The 17065-nt window shown below is 34.6% G+C and overlaps 1 protein-coding gene across 1 annotated transcript in view; it reads right to left on the bottom strand.

Moving 5' to 3' along the window:
• LOC106464923 (LIM/homeobox protein Lhx5-like) overlaps positions 1 to 17065 on the bottom strand; it is an 86547-nt gene that overhangs the window by 32385 nt on the left and 37097 nt on the right. Inside the window, exon 4 of the mRNA XM_022392730.1 lies at positions 12965 to 13416. Within this exon, the coding sequence (XP_022248438.1) occupies positions 12965 to 13416 (452 nt within the window). The remainder of the gene's footprint in view (positions 1 to 12964; positions 13417 to 17065) is intronic.

Consider the following 17065-nt stretch of genomic DNA (forward strand, 5'->3'; position numbering starts at 1 on the left):
ATGTGCGCGCGCACATAGATAAGTAAAAATACCAAGGTGCAAACCCTCAGGGTCCACTTAGTATGGGTGGAAAATTTTAGGTTTCTAGATTATTTCCTCTTGGAGTTGTGGCGGTCACACACACAAAGACCCACAGACACGCCCTTTTATTATTATAGATTACCTTCTCTAGATTTTATTTGTAAATAAATGAAAATACTTATACCCATCAAACGCCATATATTATCGCGAATAACTTACCCCATAATTAAGTAATTAGAAAATAAATAGATAACAATATACTTTTATTTTCTAATACATTTTTGGTTGGTACTTACATTTCCGAGAAATACCCGAAATGTAATGAGGGCTAAATGCCAAGCCTATTATTCTCAAGAATTCTATTTCTGAGTTTTGGGATTAAACATCATTTAACGAGTGGAACTGGACTAGGATTTGGACAAATACTAAGATCCACCAATAACATAAGGACACAAAAAAATGAAGTCTCCTTATTTCCTATAAATTGTAATAAAGTTTTTACCAAACAACTATCGTGTATTTCCATTGAAATGTCCGGCCAACAACACTAAAAGGGGCAGTCATTTTTCAATTTGTTATGGCCAAACAATTCACTGAGAACAGAGAGATAATCTAAAATGATAGCCACCCAGTAAATAACATAATCTCATGGGGTTAAAAGTCCAGAAATACAACTGAATTTTTAATCTAGTTCCATAATTGTACAATTTTGGTATACGTAAAAAAAGGATGCATTGCTCAAGAAAGGATCCAATGGCGCATTTAAGGAAAACACCTTCCAGTGAATATACCCTTCGCCCATCCATCAGTGCATGATAAATATATTCTAAACTAGTGTCAAGTTTAATGAAACCACCTCTTAGAAGTTCGCTGGATCACGTGCGATAAGCAAAGCTCACTTGACATACAGATAAGAGAAAAACACACGCACAAAGAAACGTCTGTCTGTCTCTACTCAAAAATAAACGTGCATTACATTGCAGTGTTGCAATAATTATGCAGTTGTGATGATTATTTGATATGTGCATATATCCTAGCTTAAACGTACTACTGACTACTTGATTTTCATTCCTATAGCTATGACGGTAAAAGAGATATTGATGTTTGTTAGAGTCTATAACTTTATTTTACCTGTGAGATATATAGATAGATTTTGGAGAAAATACGTCATACATGTATTCTTTATATAACAAAACATATTCTGCATGTTAAGTTACTCATCACGGAATATTCAAAATCAATCTGGTCTTATATGATATGTGTGTAATATTTGTATTTGATATCTTATACGACTTTCTTAACCACACACACAAAATAACTAGCAGGAAAAACTACAAACTGAATCTGTTTTATTGTCAGTACGTCGGTATGAGTTGCTTTATTTTACATCTGCTGTACAGCAGCAACGAACGAGAAACTAGGTTGCCTTTCGAAAATGCTCCAATCATTAGGATCGATTTTTGGATTGCTGTATGGTTCTATTTGCTGCTTCAATTTGTTATTCTACTCAGAATGATAAGTTTATTTTTATGTATTATTAATAAGAACGTATGAAGGTAATGAAGATTGCATAATAATATTTCAAACACACTTTTTCTGGTATATCCAATGCCGAAGAGGCCTTTCGTCAATGGCAGCTTCTGGGATTCTACAGACTGACATTATTGTGTGTGTTTGGTGACTGATGATTAATTGCTACAACGAACTCCTATGATTGATCGCAACGTAGCCATCATCGACCTGGATGACCCTCGATAACTATAGACAGGGGTCTGTCGGTGAATCAAAGCTTTGCGGTTCCGCAACTCTGGAAGCCTGGAGAGTGCGAGCAGTCGCATGCGTGCAGTTTAGTGGCGGTATTTCAACGCCCTTGCTGGCGGCCGTAGCTGCCTGTGGTTGTCCGTATTCCGCTTATCTAACCCCTGCAGACTGGGGCTTTATCGTCAGCATGTTTTGACCCGCCCAAAACTCGAAACCTGCTGAGATTAGAAACCAGAATAATGAGGCCTTTATGCATTTACCGCAAATAAGTCCGTAATAGAATAAGTCATAAGCAGGGATACCGAATGTCCCAGTTTTTAGTGTTACTTTTTTTGTCTCTATCAGAAACGGTAAAAAAAAATATTTAATTGTCCCAATTTCTCTGTACCTCAGTGTGAGTTTAATATGCACTGTTTGACATTATACATGGCTTCTTTAAGTTGTACTTAGAGAATAACTCGAAAAAGATGACACAGTACAGTGTTACCAACTCCTCTGCTACGTTTTCTTAACCTAACCTGTCATTGGGGGGCAGCATGATTTGAGATTTGAAGATCTGCCCAGTCGCTAAGAAGAAAACGAAGATGCATGTTTGATTTTTGAGTAGTTTCAAGACAACTTAGGCGTATCTTTATATTATTTATAATAATTATCAAATATATAAGCTTTTGATAAATTTTGTGTTTTGAAAACGATATGCAATAATTATCAGATTACTTAGAAAATGGTAAAAAGTGTGTTATTGCAATTGAAACTATTTCAGAGCCCTTACAGTGTCACTCTATATGAAAAAAAAAGCTCCAATTTTTCACTCTGGAAATCTGGAAACTCTAGTCATGAATAACGGGCTATCCTAAAAATATACTTCACTTGTTGATTGCATTAAATATATGCCTCTCAGGCAAAACAAATAGTTTATTTGAATTAACAAAATGAATAATTATCTTTAATAATAATGATGAAATAGTGTTCCATAACATATCCCCCCAGTTGTGCTTCTAAAAATGTTGGGCCTGTATATTTTAATATTTATTAAAGGTAATATTATACTGGTTTAATAATTCTTAGTAAATAGGAGTGCAACTTAATGGGAATATACTGAAATTTCAACCATACTATATTTTCTATATCCAGTATCTATGAGGCCTTTCGTCTAATACCAGGACACAACATACCTGGAGATGGTTGAGACGCTATTTATATCATAAATCACTTGAACAACAACTGTTTCGGTGTGAACTAGATAAAGTTGGTGAACTATAATTACATTTAATCATTACGTGCTACAATTAGGTTTATGATTTTTTTTAACATCTAACTATTTATTTACTTGATTTTAATCGATATTATTCATCATTTAGAAGAACTGATAAACCAGTAAACTAGTCTTTTTTTTTGTCGTCCTGGTGTGAAGTAACTTCGATGTAATTGTTACAGTTACGGAGTCTACTAAATTAAAGTCTCTTCTAAATCAACATGAGTTTTCAATGTGACGTGTAGAGTTTCTTTTCTAAATTCACACCAGTTTTATGACTTAAGAACATCGATATTAAAGCCACAGTTTTAAAGACTTGTTTATTTTTTTTTTACAAATTTACACAAGGTTTTGTAAACAAAAGAAGTATTTGAGTTGCACAATACTTGTCAAGTTCATGCGTTTTCATTTAATATATTTATTGTTATGATAACACACGAGTTTAACTAGTTTTTCTTTAAAATTTTGCATTTGTTACGTCTACACTTAGGTGTATACAAAATTTAATGTTTTAAACATAAAAGTTTAGAACTTTATGGAACGTCACTTGTAGTTTTATCAAATATGTAACCATAATGATGTTAATCAATAGTTCTGATGATGGTGAACTATACAGTCACCGAAATGTTAGTCTTGATAACGGTGAACTGTATTGTCACCTAAACGTTAATCTTGATAATATTGAAATGTATAGGCACAGATATTTCAGTTTTGATTATGGTGAATTGTACAATCACTGACACATAAGTATTGATAATAGTGAACGTCATTATTGATGATGTTGGAATTGTTGCAAGTTGATGGTGAAGTGTACAGTCACCAACACGTCAGTCTTGATGGAGAAGTTTACAGTCAACAACACGCCAGTCTTGATGATGGTGAACTGTACAGTCATCAATAAGTCAGTCTTGATGGTAAAGTATAAATTCACTGACATGTCAGTCTTGATGATGGACGACTGTACAATCACTAAAATTTCAGTCTTGATGATGGAGAAGTGTAGAGTTTCCGAAACTTTATTTTTGATGATGTTGAACAATACAGTCACCGAAACGTTGTTCTTGATGATGGTGAACTATACAGTCACCGAAATGTAAGTCTTGCTCGTGGCAACCTGTTGTATTACATCCCAACATTTTACGAAACCGAAAAGCATAAGATATTGTATTACATCATTTGTAAACTCTACAAAATCAAAGAGCGTGTATAGTACACAAAATGTAAGAGTGTAATATTAGTGTTTGATGACATATACGTTGATGTTCAATATTTTATATGAAACTTTTCTCGAAAGCAAACTGAAATTCACACATACGTTAAACTTTAAATTGCTGTATGCGGCATAACATACTCTTCTTGATCTAACTCATCTCTCTCCATACGTTTTACACTTGTAGTTTGTTTTTGTGTTAAGACACACTTTAACAGACATGGTGCCGTGTGACAGAAAGTTTCAAACATGTCTTCACCGCTCTTCCAGAAGACGACTTCTGAAACTTGAGCTTCCTCCGTGGAGAGCCATTAGATAAGAATTATAGTCAATAGTTATTAAATTTTATGACATGATTAATAAATCTATGAATTTTAAAACGTAAGAAACGCCCTATACTTCCTCTTTCTCCTTTTAAATGCAAATACTTTCAATAGTAAACAGTAAAGTTCTGGTTTAGATTATTGGTTATTATGGTAACTTTCAATAGTAAACAGTAAAGTTCTGGTTTAGATTATTGGTTATTATGGTAACTTTCAATAGTAAACAGTAAAGTTCTGGTTTAGATTATTGGTTATTATGGTAACTTTCAATAGTAAACAGTAAAGTTCTGGTTTAGATTATTGGTTATTATGGTAACTTTCAATAGTAAACAGTAAAGTTCTGGTTTAGATTATTGGTTATTATGGTAACTTTCAATAGTAAACAGTTAAGTTCTGGTTTAGATTATTGGTTATTATGGTAACTTTCAATAGTAAACAGTTAAGTTCTGGTTTAGATTATTGGTTATTATGGTAACATCACGTGTGGTATTTAGTTTCTTATTGGGTGAAACATGAGCTTTTCATTCTTTATTTCATGATAGTTATATATTTGTACATGTATACGTAAAACTAACTCGAATCCCATGGAAAGAGGTTGGAAGAAAAGAGAGCAGGATGATGTCTCTACCAACAAGTCAGCTGTAAAGCATATATATTCTATTGTCGCCTTGTAGGCGTGGGAACACCCCAACTGTTTTGTTACTAGACGACACAGTACTTTAGACGACTCAAACATAAACATACCCAAACATTCAAATCCACTTCTAAGCTCCCCTATGCGGTGTATTCACTAGTATAATTTAAAAGAAGTGACTTAGTATGCAGAAATAGGAAACAACTCAGATCCTCAGGATTTTTGACCATGAAAGGATCTGGTGTCCATATCTCGAATATATTCAGTGAAGATGGAGTACATCCTAAATTATCCTGTTTTATAATCACGCCAGGATCTGGTGATCAGGATCGTAAATGTAGTTGTCATATAAATCTGGAGTATATACTGCCAAATCTCATGCTATAATCCCGTTATGTTTTGGTGAAGACGTTATAATGTGACGGTCAACCTTACTATTCGTGGTAGAAAAGTAGCCCAAGAGTTGACGATATCTGATGTTGACTAGTTGTCTTTCCCCTAGTATATCGCTTTAAAATTAAGGATGGTTAGCGCAGATAGTCCTCGAGTAGCTTTATGTGAAATTCAAACAAACAACTGTAGTAACTAACTAAAACAACATTCCGAAATGCTTAGCGCTAGCATTTCTATTATCACAGTTGCATTATAACTACAATTCGTATAGTAGAAGTGATCCGTCATTTGGAATAAAGCGCTTAGTAACAATAATAGTTACAACAACTGAATATGAACGTGATGAGAATCATTGAAAGTACTGATTGACTGATTTTAACGAATGGCAACATCTTGCTTAAAATTCCAGCAGATGTTAGAGTTGAACATAGAAATCATGTATACTATACTTGTTCAAATAGAATTCACTGAAGGTGCACCGATTGAAGGGTTCAGGTTTCGAACCTTGATTCCGCTGTACACAATTCGTATATTAAACTGTAGGCGTGTCATAAAAGTGACAGTCAATTATTGTTATTAGGTTCAAAGATGTGGTCAAACCCCTTGTGGTGGTGGTGTGTGTGGGGATATTGGTTTGTTTTCTACTCCCTAGTCAGTAGTTCAAAATTAGGAACATTTTTTCTCGAACCTTAAGGTTATATGACTTGGTCGTTTAGCCCACATGCGTATAAAGTGTCACTCGAATTAAAAAATTCACTCCTCTTTTTCTCTTTCTATAAAGATGAATATGTTAAAACCTATTTCATTTTTGTTTTCTAATTTCTGGAACTTCCTTTCAAAACTATAAAAGCTGATTACACTATCAACAAACGTACTTTCAAACATTGTGTGTAAACGTTTTACTCGAAAACGGGGAAAGAGATACATGTTTACTAATAATTAGGGACATTCTCTAGTCACCTAAAACTTTGCAATTGTCTTTGAGAACACGAGTTGCTAACGATATTTCATTCCATACTACAATCAAAAAAGGAATAGTTGTTAATATTTAAAGATGAGTGGATATATAAGATCACAAGAGAACATTTTTCTTAGTCCAAAACGATAAAATCAGGAAATACAACGAAAAAAAACTTATATTGTTTAAAACGACACGACCAAGGAGGAACAACGAGAAAATGTTGTTAGTTGTAAGAGGCACGACCAAGGAGGAATAACGAGAACATGTTGTTAGTTGTAAAAGGCACGACCAAGGAGGAATAAGGAGAACATGTTGTTAGTTGTAAAAGGCACGACCAAGGAGGAATAACGAGAACATGTTGTTAGTTGTAAAAGGCACGACCAAGGAGGAATAACGAGAACATGTTGTTAGTTGTAAAAGGCACGACCAAGGAGGAATAACTAGAAAATGTTGTTAGTTGTAAAAGGTACGACCAAGGAGGAATAACGAGAACATGTTGTTAGTTGTAAAAGGCACGACCAAGGAGGAATAACTAGAAAATGTTATTAGTTGAAAACGATGCAAAAGAGGTATAGCGGGAACATGTTGTGTTTGATAAAAGCAACTAGAAAGAGAAGAATGACGAGAAAATAATATATGTTACTTTTGGTAATAGACAGTGCTACGCAAGAATGCGGGAAAAATTTGCGAGCATCAGCGTAAGCCGTACTTCTTTCTCTCTCTATCGTCACGTTCGTTTTAAAGTAACGTTTCCTTTTGCATGTTTTTATCTTGATGTTGTGGGCGGGATAACCTATAATTTAATAAGAATTATCTGGGTTCAGAGTTTCTCGTGTTCACACGGTTTTCCACTCAATTTTGCACATACCTACTCAACGATCAAACAAACCTTTCTGTCCCCGTAGAGATACAGAAAAAAGCCTTTATAGTTTGTAAGAATGTTCGCATGCTTTGCTCCAAGAACTAGGCCACAGCCTTGGGCTAGAACATGAGGATTTATGAATGTAATCATCATTGCCTGCACTCTACTCGACGGTTGAATCATCTGCGCTGTTCTGTTCTGTATACATTATTTTTCCCTTACAGTCTTCAAACAATGTTATGGTAGTAAGAACGTTCGTGGAACCTAGATTGTACGCATGCGTAAATACGCTGAGTGTCGAAACTAGTATTGTGTTCGAATTCATGACACATCACAAATTATTGCACCAATTGAGACAGATGGATAGATCCCTATAGGGAATAAGATTGAGTTTTCATGTGGTTTACAATTTTGTGACCAATCACATAAGTCATTACAAGAAAAAGAAGACGAAAGATGAATTATACGCTTGTCTGTATATATGAAGGAAAGTTGTCGGTCTTGTGTCACAAGTTTTTATGAGGAACTGAATTAACCAATTTCGTCGTAATTTGGAAGAGGAGTTCGAGTGAACTCCCGAAAGATAGAGTTGAAACGGATAAGCAGTCGGAAGAATGGTTCGAGTTTGGCAGCCATTTTAATTTTACCGTCTTAATGCCATGAATGAGAGTTTAACTAAACGTGGAGGTTGGTAGAAAATACGTGAAGTTGACGTCAAAAAAATTTAATATTCAATACCGCGCGTATAACAAGTACCTTTGCATCCCACGAACTGATTGTGTGCTCAGGGGAGGATTTAGATGGAAGCCATTGGGGTTGTTGCCCCAAGCCCAGGCTCAAAAAATGTCTCTTATACAAAAAAAAAAGACCCGTCTTCATTTTATAGGAAAAATGCTTAATAAAAGTCATTCGATTGAGTATACTTACTTTTGAAGAGAGAGAGAGAGAGTTTGTGTGACGTGGGTAGACCTATTATGCGGTATAGAGTGCAGAGATTTGATTGGCTTGCCTCCAAATAGTACGACTAGGTATAGCCCCGCTCTGACCTAGCATATTTCCATACAATTTGCAATGCAAGTATGCTAGGCCTAAGCGAGGCTAGACCTAGTCACGCTAATTGAATGATAGGCCCTGGCCGATCAAAATCTCTTCACTCCACAGTTTCACGAAGATGCCAGCCAGGCTCCCCTCTTGATTTTGCGCCCAATATGCCATTTCTTTTCGTATAATTAAGCAGTAGGCCTAGAATATGATTAAACTTATGTTTATAGGCTAGATTTAATATCTTCTCAAAATATTTGGATTTTATTCAAGAATAGAGTTAAATTATCACTAACAAGGTAAGCAACAGTATTTTAAGCTTTTACGATATATTGTATCAATTTTTTGTATTTCTCAAACAGAATTTACAAATTGTTGTTCTATGAAAATCCATAATTACTTGTGAGCCTACATTGGCCCATTATCAGTTGTAAATAGTTCGTTGACAATTTGACAAGTATCATTAACTGGAGGGTATAGAACACACGTCATCCAAGTATAAAATTGATTTTTTTTTAGTTAAGTACAGAGAATTATATGTGATCATTTGTTGTGAAACTATCAGGTAGCTCGTTTTAACATTTCTCTCTCACACACATACACACACACAAGTATGCTTGTATTTGCAAAACATATTATTCATTAAATGTTTACTTTATCTATTATACAGATGTTTAGACACAAGAGCGGTTGGGAAAAGCTGAGGTCAAAGAAAAAGGAACTACAAATGTAAGAGAAAGTTGTAGCTAAAATTAGGAAGCTAACAAATTTATGGATTTCGTCCTCTAGTGCCAGAACCCTCGCCAGCCAAGAAAGTGGAAACAACAATGTAGACAATAAATCTCTGGATGCTAATGACCATTAACCTCATCATATGAAATCGAGCTCTTGCCCTCAATAAAAAAGTTCCAAAAACATAACCATCAACAAAAACTGTGAAAACAATCATATAGAGAGTACAACTCTCGATGCTGGTGACCGTTAACCTCACCAAACTGAATCGAGTTCCTACCTACATGACGAAATCAATTATTGGAATGGTGATGAAGATACTAACCCATCCTATATATTCCACATTGAGACACGGATACAAGTTTCTGACGATTTGAGAGATTTTGTTGTGCGTCAGATATTACATACTGTCAGTACATGGATGCAGATTTTAATGTATCTACAAACTTGATTCCGGGTGACAAGTATAAAAGCAGATACTCAAAAGGCTCTTTTTTTTTTCTTCTTGTGAGCAGTTGAACAGAAAAATGTTCAAAAAGACTGGCTTTGTCATTCACCGTAGAAGAGAAATGTCTTCTGCGTTATATGCAAAGTGTTTTCAACAGCAATGGAAACTTCTTCACTAGCAACAACTGGTTACTCTGACTGAAAACATGGTGCAAGGGACTTTAGTCGGCACGAAACAAGCTTGTTGTATTAAGGTTGTGTCACCAAACTTGTTATTCATGGACGAATCGACAAGACTTTAACAAAGCAGATGAAGCGAGAGAAAAAATACTGGTACCAAGTTCTAGAATGTATTTTCTCAGTCATAAAGTTTCTATCATTCAGAGGAAACGATGAAGTAGTTGGTTCAGTGCATAATGGCAATTACTTAGAAATACTGGAGTTATTGGCTGAGTGTGATACATTTTTTGAACACATTCATAAACCCAAAAATAAGGGAAAGGTCATGTTTAATACTTATCCTCAACTGTTTGTGACAAATTAATAAAAATCCTACACAAAGAAGTTCTCACCACCATTATCCAGGAAATTAAAACATCCAAGTATTACTCAGTGTCTGTTGATTCTACTTCAGACATATGCCTCACGGATAAACTGACAATAATTTTTTATACCTTCTAGATGATTGCCCTGTAGAGAGATTTACCACATTCTTACTGGTAAGTAATTACACAGAAGCATAACTTGCTAGAGTTTTCATTGATTTTCTTGAAAAGAATGATATAAGAATTCAAGATTGTCGTGGGTAGCCTTACGACAATACATCTAATATGAAAAGCAAATATGTTGCAAGAATGCCATGATCAAATAGAACCTCCTAACAGACTATTTTCTTTGTTGGTTTATTCACTCAATTTGGTTGGACCCTGTATGTGGATTGCTGTACTGAAGCTTGTTTATTTTTTGTCTTTCTGCAGAAGATTTTTATGTTTTTCTCAGCTTCAACCCGTTCTTGGAAACGCCTCTATGATGTGCTTGAAAAACTAGGGTTCCTAACGATAAAGAGGTTATCAGACACAATATGGAGCGCCTATTCGGACGCAATGCGAGCCTTAAAAATAGGGTACAAAGCCATAACACAAGTCCTCGCTTCCATTACAGACGATGACTCTGAAAAACTTCAAGTGCGCTTAGAGTCAAGAAGCCAAAAACTACAATTGGAACAACTAGAAACAGGTATAATGATGGAATTATGGAGTGTTATCCTGGAGAGGTTTCACAAGACAACTTGTTCATCACAAAACTTCCAAATGGTTATCAGAACATCTTCTCACCTTCTAAAATCTCTCAAGACATTTGTGCAAGAAGTACAAGATTAATTTCCCGAATATGAGGAAAGGGTAAACAACTGTCAGGATGCGAGACATATAAGGTAAAAAAATCAATGAAAAGGAAGAGAAATACGTGATGGGATGAAGGGGATGTTGAGGGCAGTAATGTTTCACCCTCTACTCAATATAAAGCTCAACTTTCTTAACAATAATTGACAAACTGTCACTTTTACTAGAATAGTGGCACATGAAAACGACAGTTACAAATTTGGGTTTCTACAAAACTTAAGAGTCCATGCATACAGAGAACCTCCGCAATGACACCATAAAGCTTATTAGTACATATCATACGGACTTGGAGAGTTGCGCAGAGGAATAAATTGTTCGATTTGCCGCTCTCTACAAGGAGGGATTCATTGAAAATCCGTCAGAATCCAAGTAACAAAGTATACTAATAGTAATATGCAACCAGTCTCTGAAACCAACTTTCCCAAACGTCCTGATAATCTTAAGGGTGTACTTGTGCCTCATGTCAGTAATTGCTTGGGAAAAAGATCATTCTATATACTAAAAAGGATAAAGAACACGCTTCGACCAACAATGTATTAAGACAAGTTAAATGCACTGGCATTTTAGTGCATAGAAAATTACTTGTTAGAATTGCTTAACACCAAATAGATCACAAATGCCTTTACTACAAATAGACCCAGGAAGACAGTAATTTAACCAATTACAGATGACATGATCTGCTACTGCTGGACATACCATGTGAGTATTAAGGTTGTTTGTGTGTGTGTGTGCGTTTGTTTGTTTATGTGCATGCGCGTGAATGTGTGAGTTGTTGGGTTTATGTGTATGTGGTTTATTTCTGTCTATTACTTTGTTGTCGAAACGCAAAATTTATCTGTATTAAAGCACCATTTTTCCTATTCAAGAAACATCTAATATTGTTCATTAATTTGTAGACGAGTCTTGCAAATCTGTTGGTATTATTTTCCCATTGTCTTCAAAAGTAAAACATATCTTGAGATTTTAGTTTTTTACCTTAGTCTTTAGTCGCAATCATATTGGTCCGGTTGAGAAATTTAGCCCCGGGCCCTTCTGACCATTAATCCGCCTGTTGCTACATGGTCAAAATATTGGGATGTAGACTCCCACGCCCCCACTTATATCGTTAATTTTGTAGCCCGACATTGCTTGTACCTTTACTAGTTATACATAAATGTGTTCTTTAATGTAGGAACATGCTTCATATTCCATAAACGTAAATTCTATCTTTGGGCCTATTATCGCAATTAAAAATAGCTTTAGGAAATAATTTTACAATTTGGTTTGCAAACGCCTTAAAACTTACCTCCTGTAGGCAGAACCAATAGATGAATCATTACATTTTTGTGTCTATGTTGCATTCATATGTATACACATATATCTGCGCGTATAAAATTAAGTCCGCAATTATTTTTTTTGCACTGGGATGCTTCAGACGATCATTAATATCTGGTCATATTGCGGCCACGAGATTCTGTTGTGATCCACGGGTCTCAGAAAGACCAAAATATATTACAGTATTATATGAACACTATAACAACACACACATGTTATATTACAGTAATATATGAACACTACAACAACACACATACGTTATATTACAGTATTATATGAACACTACTCCATCCTCAAGTTCCTTTCCAAACTTTTTGTGGGTCTTCGGTTGAGAATCTGTGAGTTACACCTGCAATACAATTGCCCCCCCCCCCAACACAGGTTACTTATTGTGTAGCTTTGTGCTAACAAAAATCAAACCTGCATAATCATGATAAGTGGAGCTTTTTCAATCAGAAATGGTGCAAATTATACAAGGATCAATATATAATTGCTATAGCATGATTTGATAGCTAATTAAAGATAGTGAGCCTATTTCAAGAGAATAGCATTTACAAAATTTATTCTATTGTTTTGTAATTTCCACTAGAGACAATAAGTTAAATCTCACCTGTATGACTCGCATATTTAGTCCTGTTTCTTGTGCCAGTTGCTCCCGGATGTGACGTGTGGGTTTGGGTGTGGTAGCAAAAGCTGTTTTCAGCATTTCTAACTGCTTTGCTTTAATTGTAGTTCTCGGTCCGCGTCGCTTGGATCCTGGTGTATTTTCGTCGTTGGGATGATTTCCAGAAAGATGATAAGTAGAACTGCAACTGCTAATATGAACGTCACTTTCAATGACGTTGATGCTCTTGATGTTCTTCATCCCCGCTGTTGAACTTTGTCTATTCGTTTTACGAACATCGCATCCTGGCGAATTTTGAAAGTCAGAAATTGGACTATTAGGTAGAATTAATCCACTAGCTTCTCGATCCAGGCCACTTTCTGGGTCATTCGATCCAGAGGTAGTGTCAGACGGGTCGTTTAGATCAGTTTGAGTCGGTGGAAATCTTGAGATGAGGGCTATAAATATAGTAAAAACAGTTAAACTATTAGTTTGTGATGTGCTCAAATTATCAGTTGAAAATATTTCAAAACTGGAAGTGGCATGTATGTCAACAATATTTAGGTTACTAGGTTACTAGTACAAAAATAACAACAAAATAAACTTTTATAAATTTACTAGCCTTTTATACAATACTAAACCTTCATCAACAACAATGGATAGAATTATGTAAATGTAGAAAGAGACAGCCAGGTAAGATAACTAGTAGGATAGCCAAAGACGGGTACGTTTACGATATAACTACAAAAGTAGACATACAGGTAAATAAGACACTGGCTGTTAGATTAATAATTAGACACACTGAGACAAATACAGATTTTTCAAATAGTAGACCAAAACCAGTGGATTCATAAAACATATCCTCATAGAAAGAGTATTTCTAGAAGTAGGACCCATGCAGTAGTAGGGAATACACCATTTAACATATTTATACTTTACATATAAGCTTCATATATGAAATTAAAATTTAAAAACAGATATGGATGCCCGACTTCTAAACTACCTTTCACCCCCTGTCGTCAGAGAAGTGAAACAAAATAGTAATAAAGTAACAATAAAAAGAAATAATTTGATTTTCAAGCCACCGTAATTTTTACATATCTGTACAAAAATCATATAGAAACTTAGATTACCAGATTAATGAATACTACTAATAAAAGCAAAATGAAATGGTGTTAACCTTAATAATTCCAGTATTGTAGTACATTCCCCAATATGGCGGTGAAATTGAAATTCAGTTTATATTATCTCATTATGAAAGGACGAGCAGATATTGAGGAAATGAATGAAATTATTTCTTGTGGTTCTTGTATAATATTCAAGTTATAGCAGAATAAATAGAATAATTTTCGATTAAAATTCACGTTCTACTTATTAATCGGGCCTATTTACTTGATCGTGTGTTGTATTGAATTCAGCCCTGATATCCGTAATAATAATTTATTATAAAGAAAAAAAAAAACAAGGCGGATTCGAGATGCTCTTACTTATTGTAATTCCTCGTGTCTCAAAATAAGCTCATCCCTTTACCACGACCATATGCAGAATACAAATTTCATAATAGTGACATATTTGCCCAACAGGTCCTGCTTCGTCACCTTGTACTCCGAACTTTATAACAAGCTCGCAACTATAACTCTAGTGTCTCACGTTTTGTTGCACATGTGCTGCGTACAGCACATTTGTTGATGGTTACTCAACATGTTCAGTTGTCATCCACTTACAATTGTTATTAAACAGTTTGTTTTAAAGAAGGAAGCTACACAATGAACTATTTGTGCTTCGTCCATCGCTTGTATCGAAACCAGATTTTTTGCGTTATAAGCCACTGACTTACCGCTGAGCCACCAGAGGGAATACTTAACAGATATTCAATAATCTATAACATTGCACACAACCGCTCCTTATCTTTAGACAACGAAAAGCTTCCCTTACGGTTCAATCTCCAGAGGGTGCTTGCATGCCATTGTATCCTACTATGAAAGTATCGTATCGAAAGTATCACAACCGCTCCCTATCTTTAGACAACGAAAAGCTTCCCTTACGGTTCAATCTCCAGAGGGTGCTTGCATGCCATTGTATCCTACTATGAAAGTATCGTGTGTCTTCAAAGTTGAACGAAAGGAAATAAAACCATTATTTTGTCATCCGTAAAAAAAGAAAAGAAAAAAAAGTGTTATCTAAATAACTTCTTTAGATTTTTATTCAGTATTCAGTCATGGATAACGAGTTAAAAACGACACAAAGCCGGACGTAATAACATATACAACCATAAAGATTACATGATACATGATATATGGAAGTGGAAATTTAAGGTATGTAGACTTTATATCGTTGTTTGTTTCTGGAATTATCTTTTTTTATGAAAGAAGAAACAGCAAAACAGATGCAGTATAAATATATATTATCATATTATACGTCAAACGTTAGGGCAACAAATTTGGTATTATATTTCGCTCACATTTGCAATTTTCTTTACATAAATCAGTTTGATTATTTTTATTCTGGCCAGATTATAAATTCTCACATCGTTCAAAAATAAAAACAACTTATACTATACCTTATGTTACAAATAAAAAACAACTTACATTATATCTTACGTTACCAATGACAAACTATATTTAATTCAGGTTATTTATATATATTTTTGCAGACATTGAGGCAGATTTAATTGCAGTCACTTGTTTAAATTCGTCATCATCAAAAGACATGATTACTATGCTGTCAAATGACGAATAACGCATTATGAACGAACATTGAGATCCTTCTACACATTTAAGCACGCACACACAGCGACCCCTGCGATTGTCTCTGTTTGTTTCTATGGTGATATCTATCTTTATCACGATTTCGTGGTAGTTGTTTGAGATCAGCTTGTCAGCCTAAAAGTAATGGATTAGCATTCCTGCATGTGTTTTTGACAATAATTTAAGAAGTTCCAGCGAAATGGGATAAATATATATTCTGTTAGCAGAGAGCAATATCTTATTATATAAAAAATATTAAGGAAAAAACTATTTCACTACAATTTACCAACTAAAAGTAGGAAGCTCAAGTTCGTCTTAACTAAATCATACGACGGATCTGGATCTACAAAAAAGAAGAAAAAAAAACGATTAGCCTTCGTTGTAGCTTCTGTGGCGCTCTTTACTTGGATAAGTTTATTAATAATAATTAAAATGTAAATTTGTTAATTCTTGCGATAAGGCATTCCCGTCTGTATAAACAAATAAGCCGATTAGCTCAAGTGTAGCAAATGATACTTTATTTTTTTGTTTTTTGGCGCCCTCTCAGAGAATCTCTTTATTGACAATAACTAAGATAAAGATTTATTTATTTCTATTTTTTATATCCAAAGAAAAAAGTAGTCGATGCTGAATAAAATTAGCATGTTAAAGATGACATTTATTGGTTAATTTTATAGTAAAACTTTCGAAACAATTGCTGTTAAGTTATAAAACCAACTTTATGTGATATTAGTTAAACATTAAAAAAATAAACCAAAAATATTGGATGAACTACGGTGTTTAGAAAAAGGGTACTAGTGCACAAAAAATTATGTAATGCTATTCTGTACCCCTTTTTACTGGAAACCCATCTTGGGCAAGTAGAAACGATGTTTTATAATAGTTTTACATATTGAGGGATCATGATATGCGGTTCGTCACTGATAGACTCCAGAACTTATAATAATATGCGGTTTGTCACTAATAGACTTCAGAACCTATATTAATATTCGGTTTGTCAGTGATAGACTTCAGAACCTATATTGCTATGCGGTTTGTCACTGATAAATTTCAGAACCTATATTAATATACGGTTTGTCACTGATAGACTTCAGGGCCTATATTAATATGCGGTTTGTCACTGATAGACTTCAGAACCTATATTAATATGCGGTTTGTCACTGATAGACTTCAGAATCTATATTAATGTGCGGTTTGTCACTGATAGACTTCAGGGCCCATATTAATGTGCGGGTCGTCGCGTATCGTGTAATTCTAATAAGTTGATGTGCAGTTCTAAATTTCCTAATACGCAGCTAAAAATGGCAGTTTCTGGATTTCCTACTAATTTTTATTGCTTGTTTGTTTGTTTGTAAATAAG

Source organism: Limulus polyphemus, unplaced genomic scaffold (assembly GCF_000517525.1).
Source record: "Limulus polyphemus unplaced genomic scaffold, Limulus_polyphemus-2.1.2 Scaffold1783, whole genome shotgun sequence".
Taxonomy (NCBI): Eukaryota; Metazoa; Arthropoda; class Merostomata; order Xiphosura; family Limulidae; genus Limulus; species Limulus polyphemus.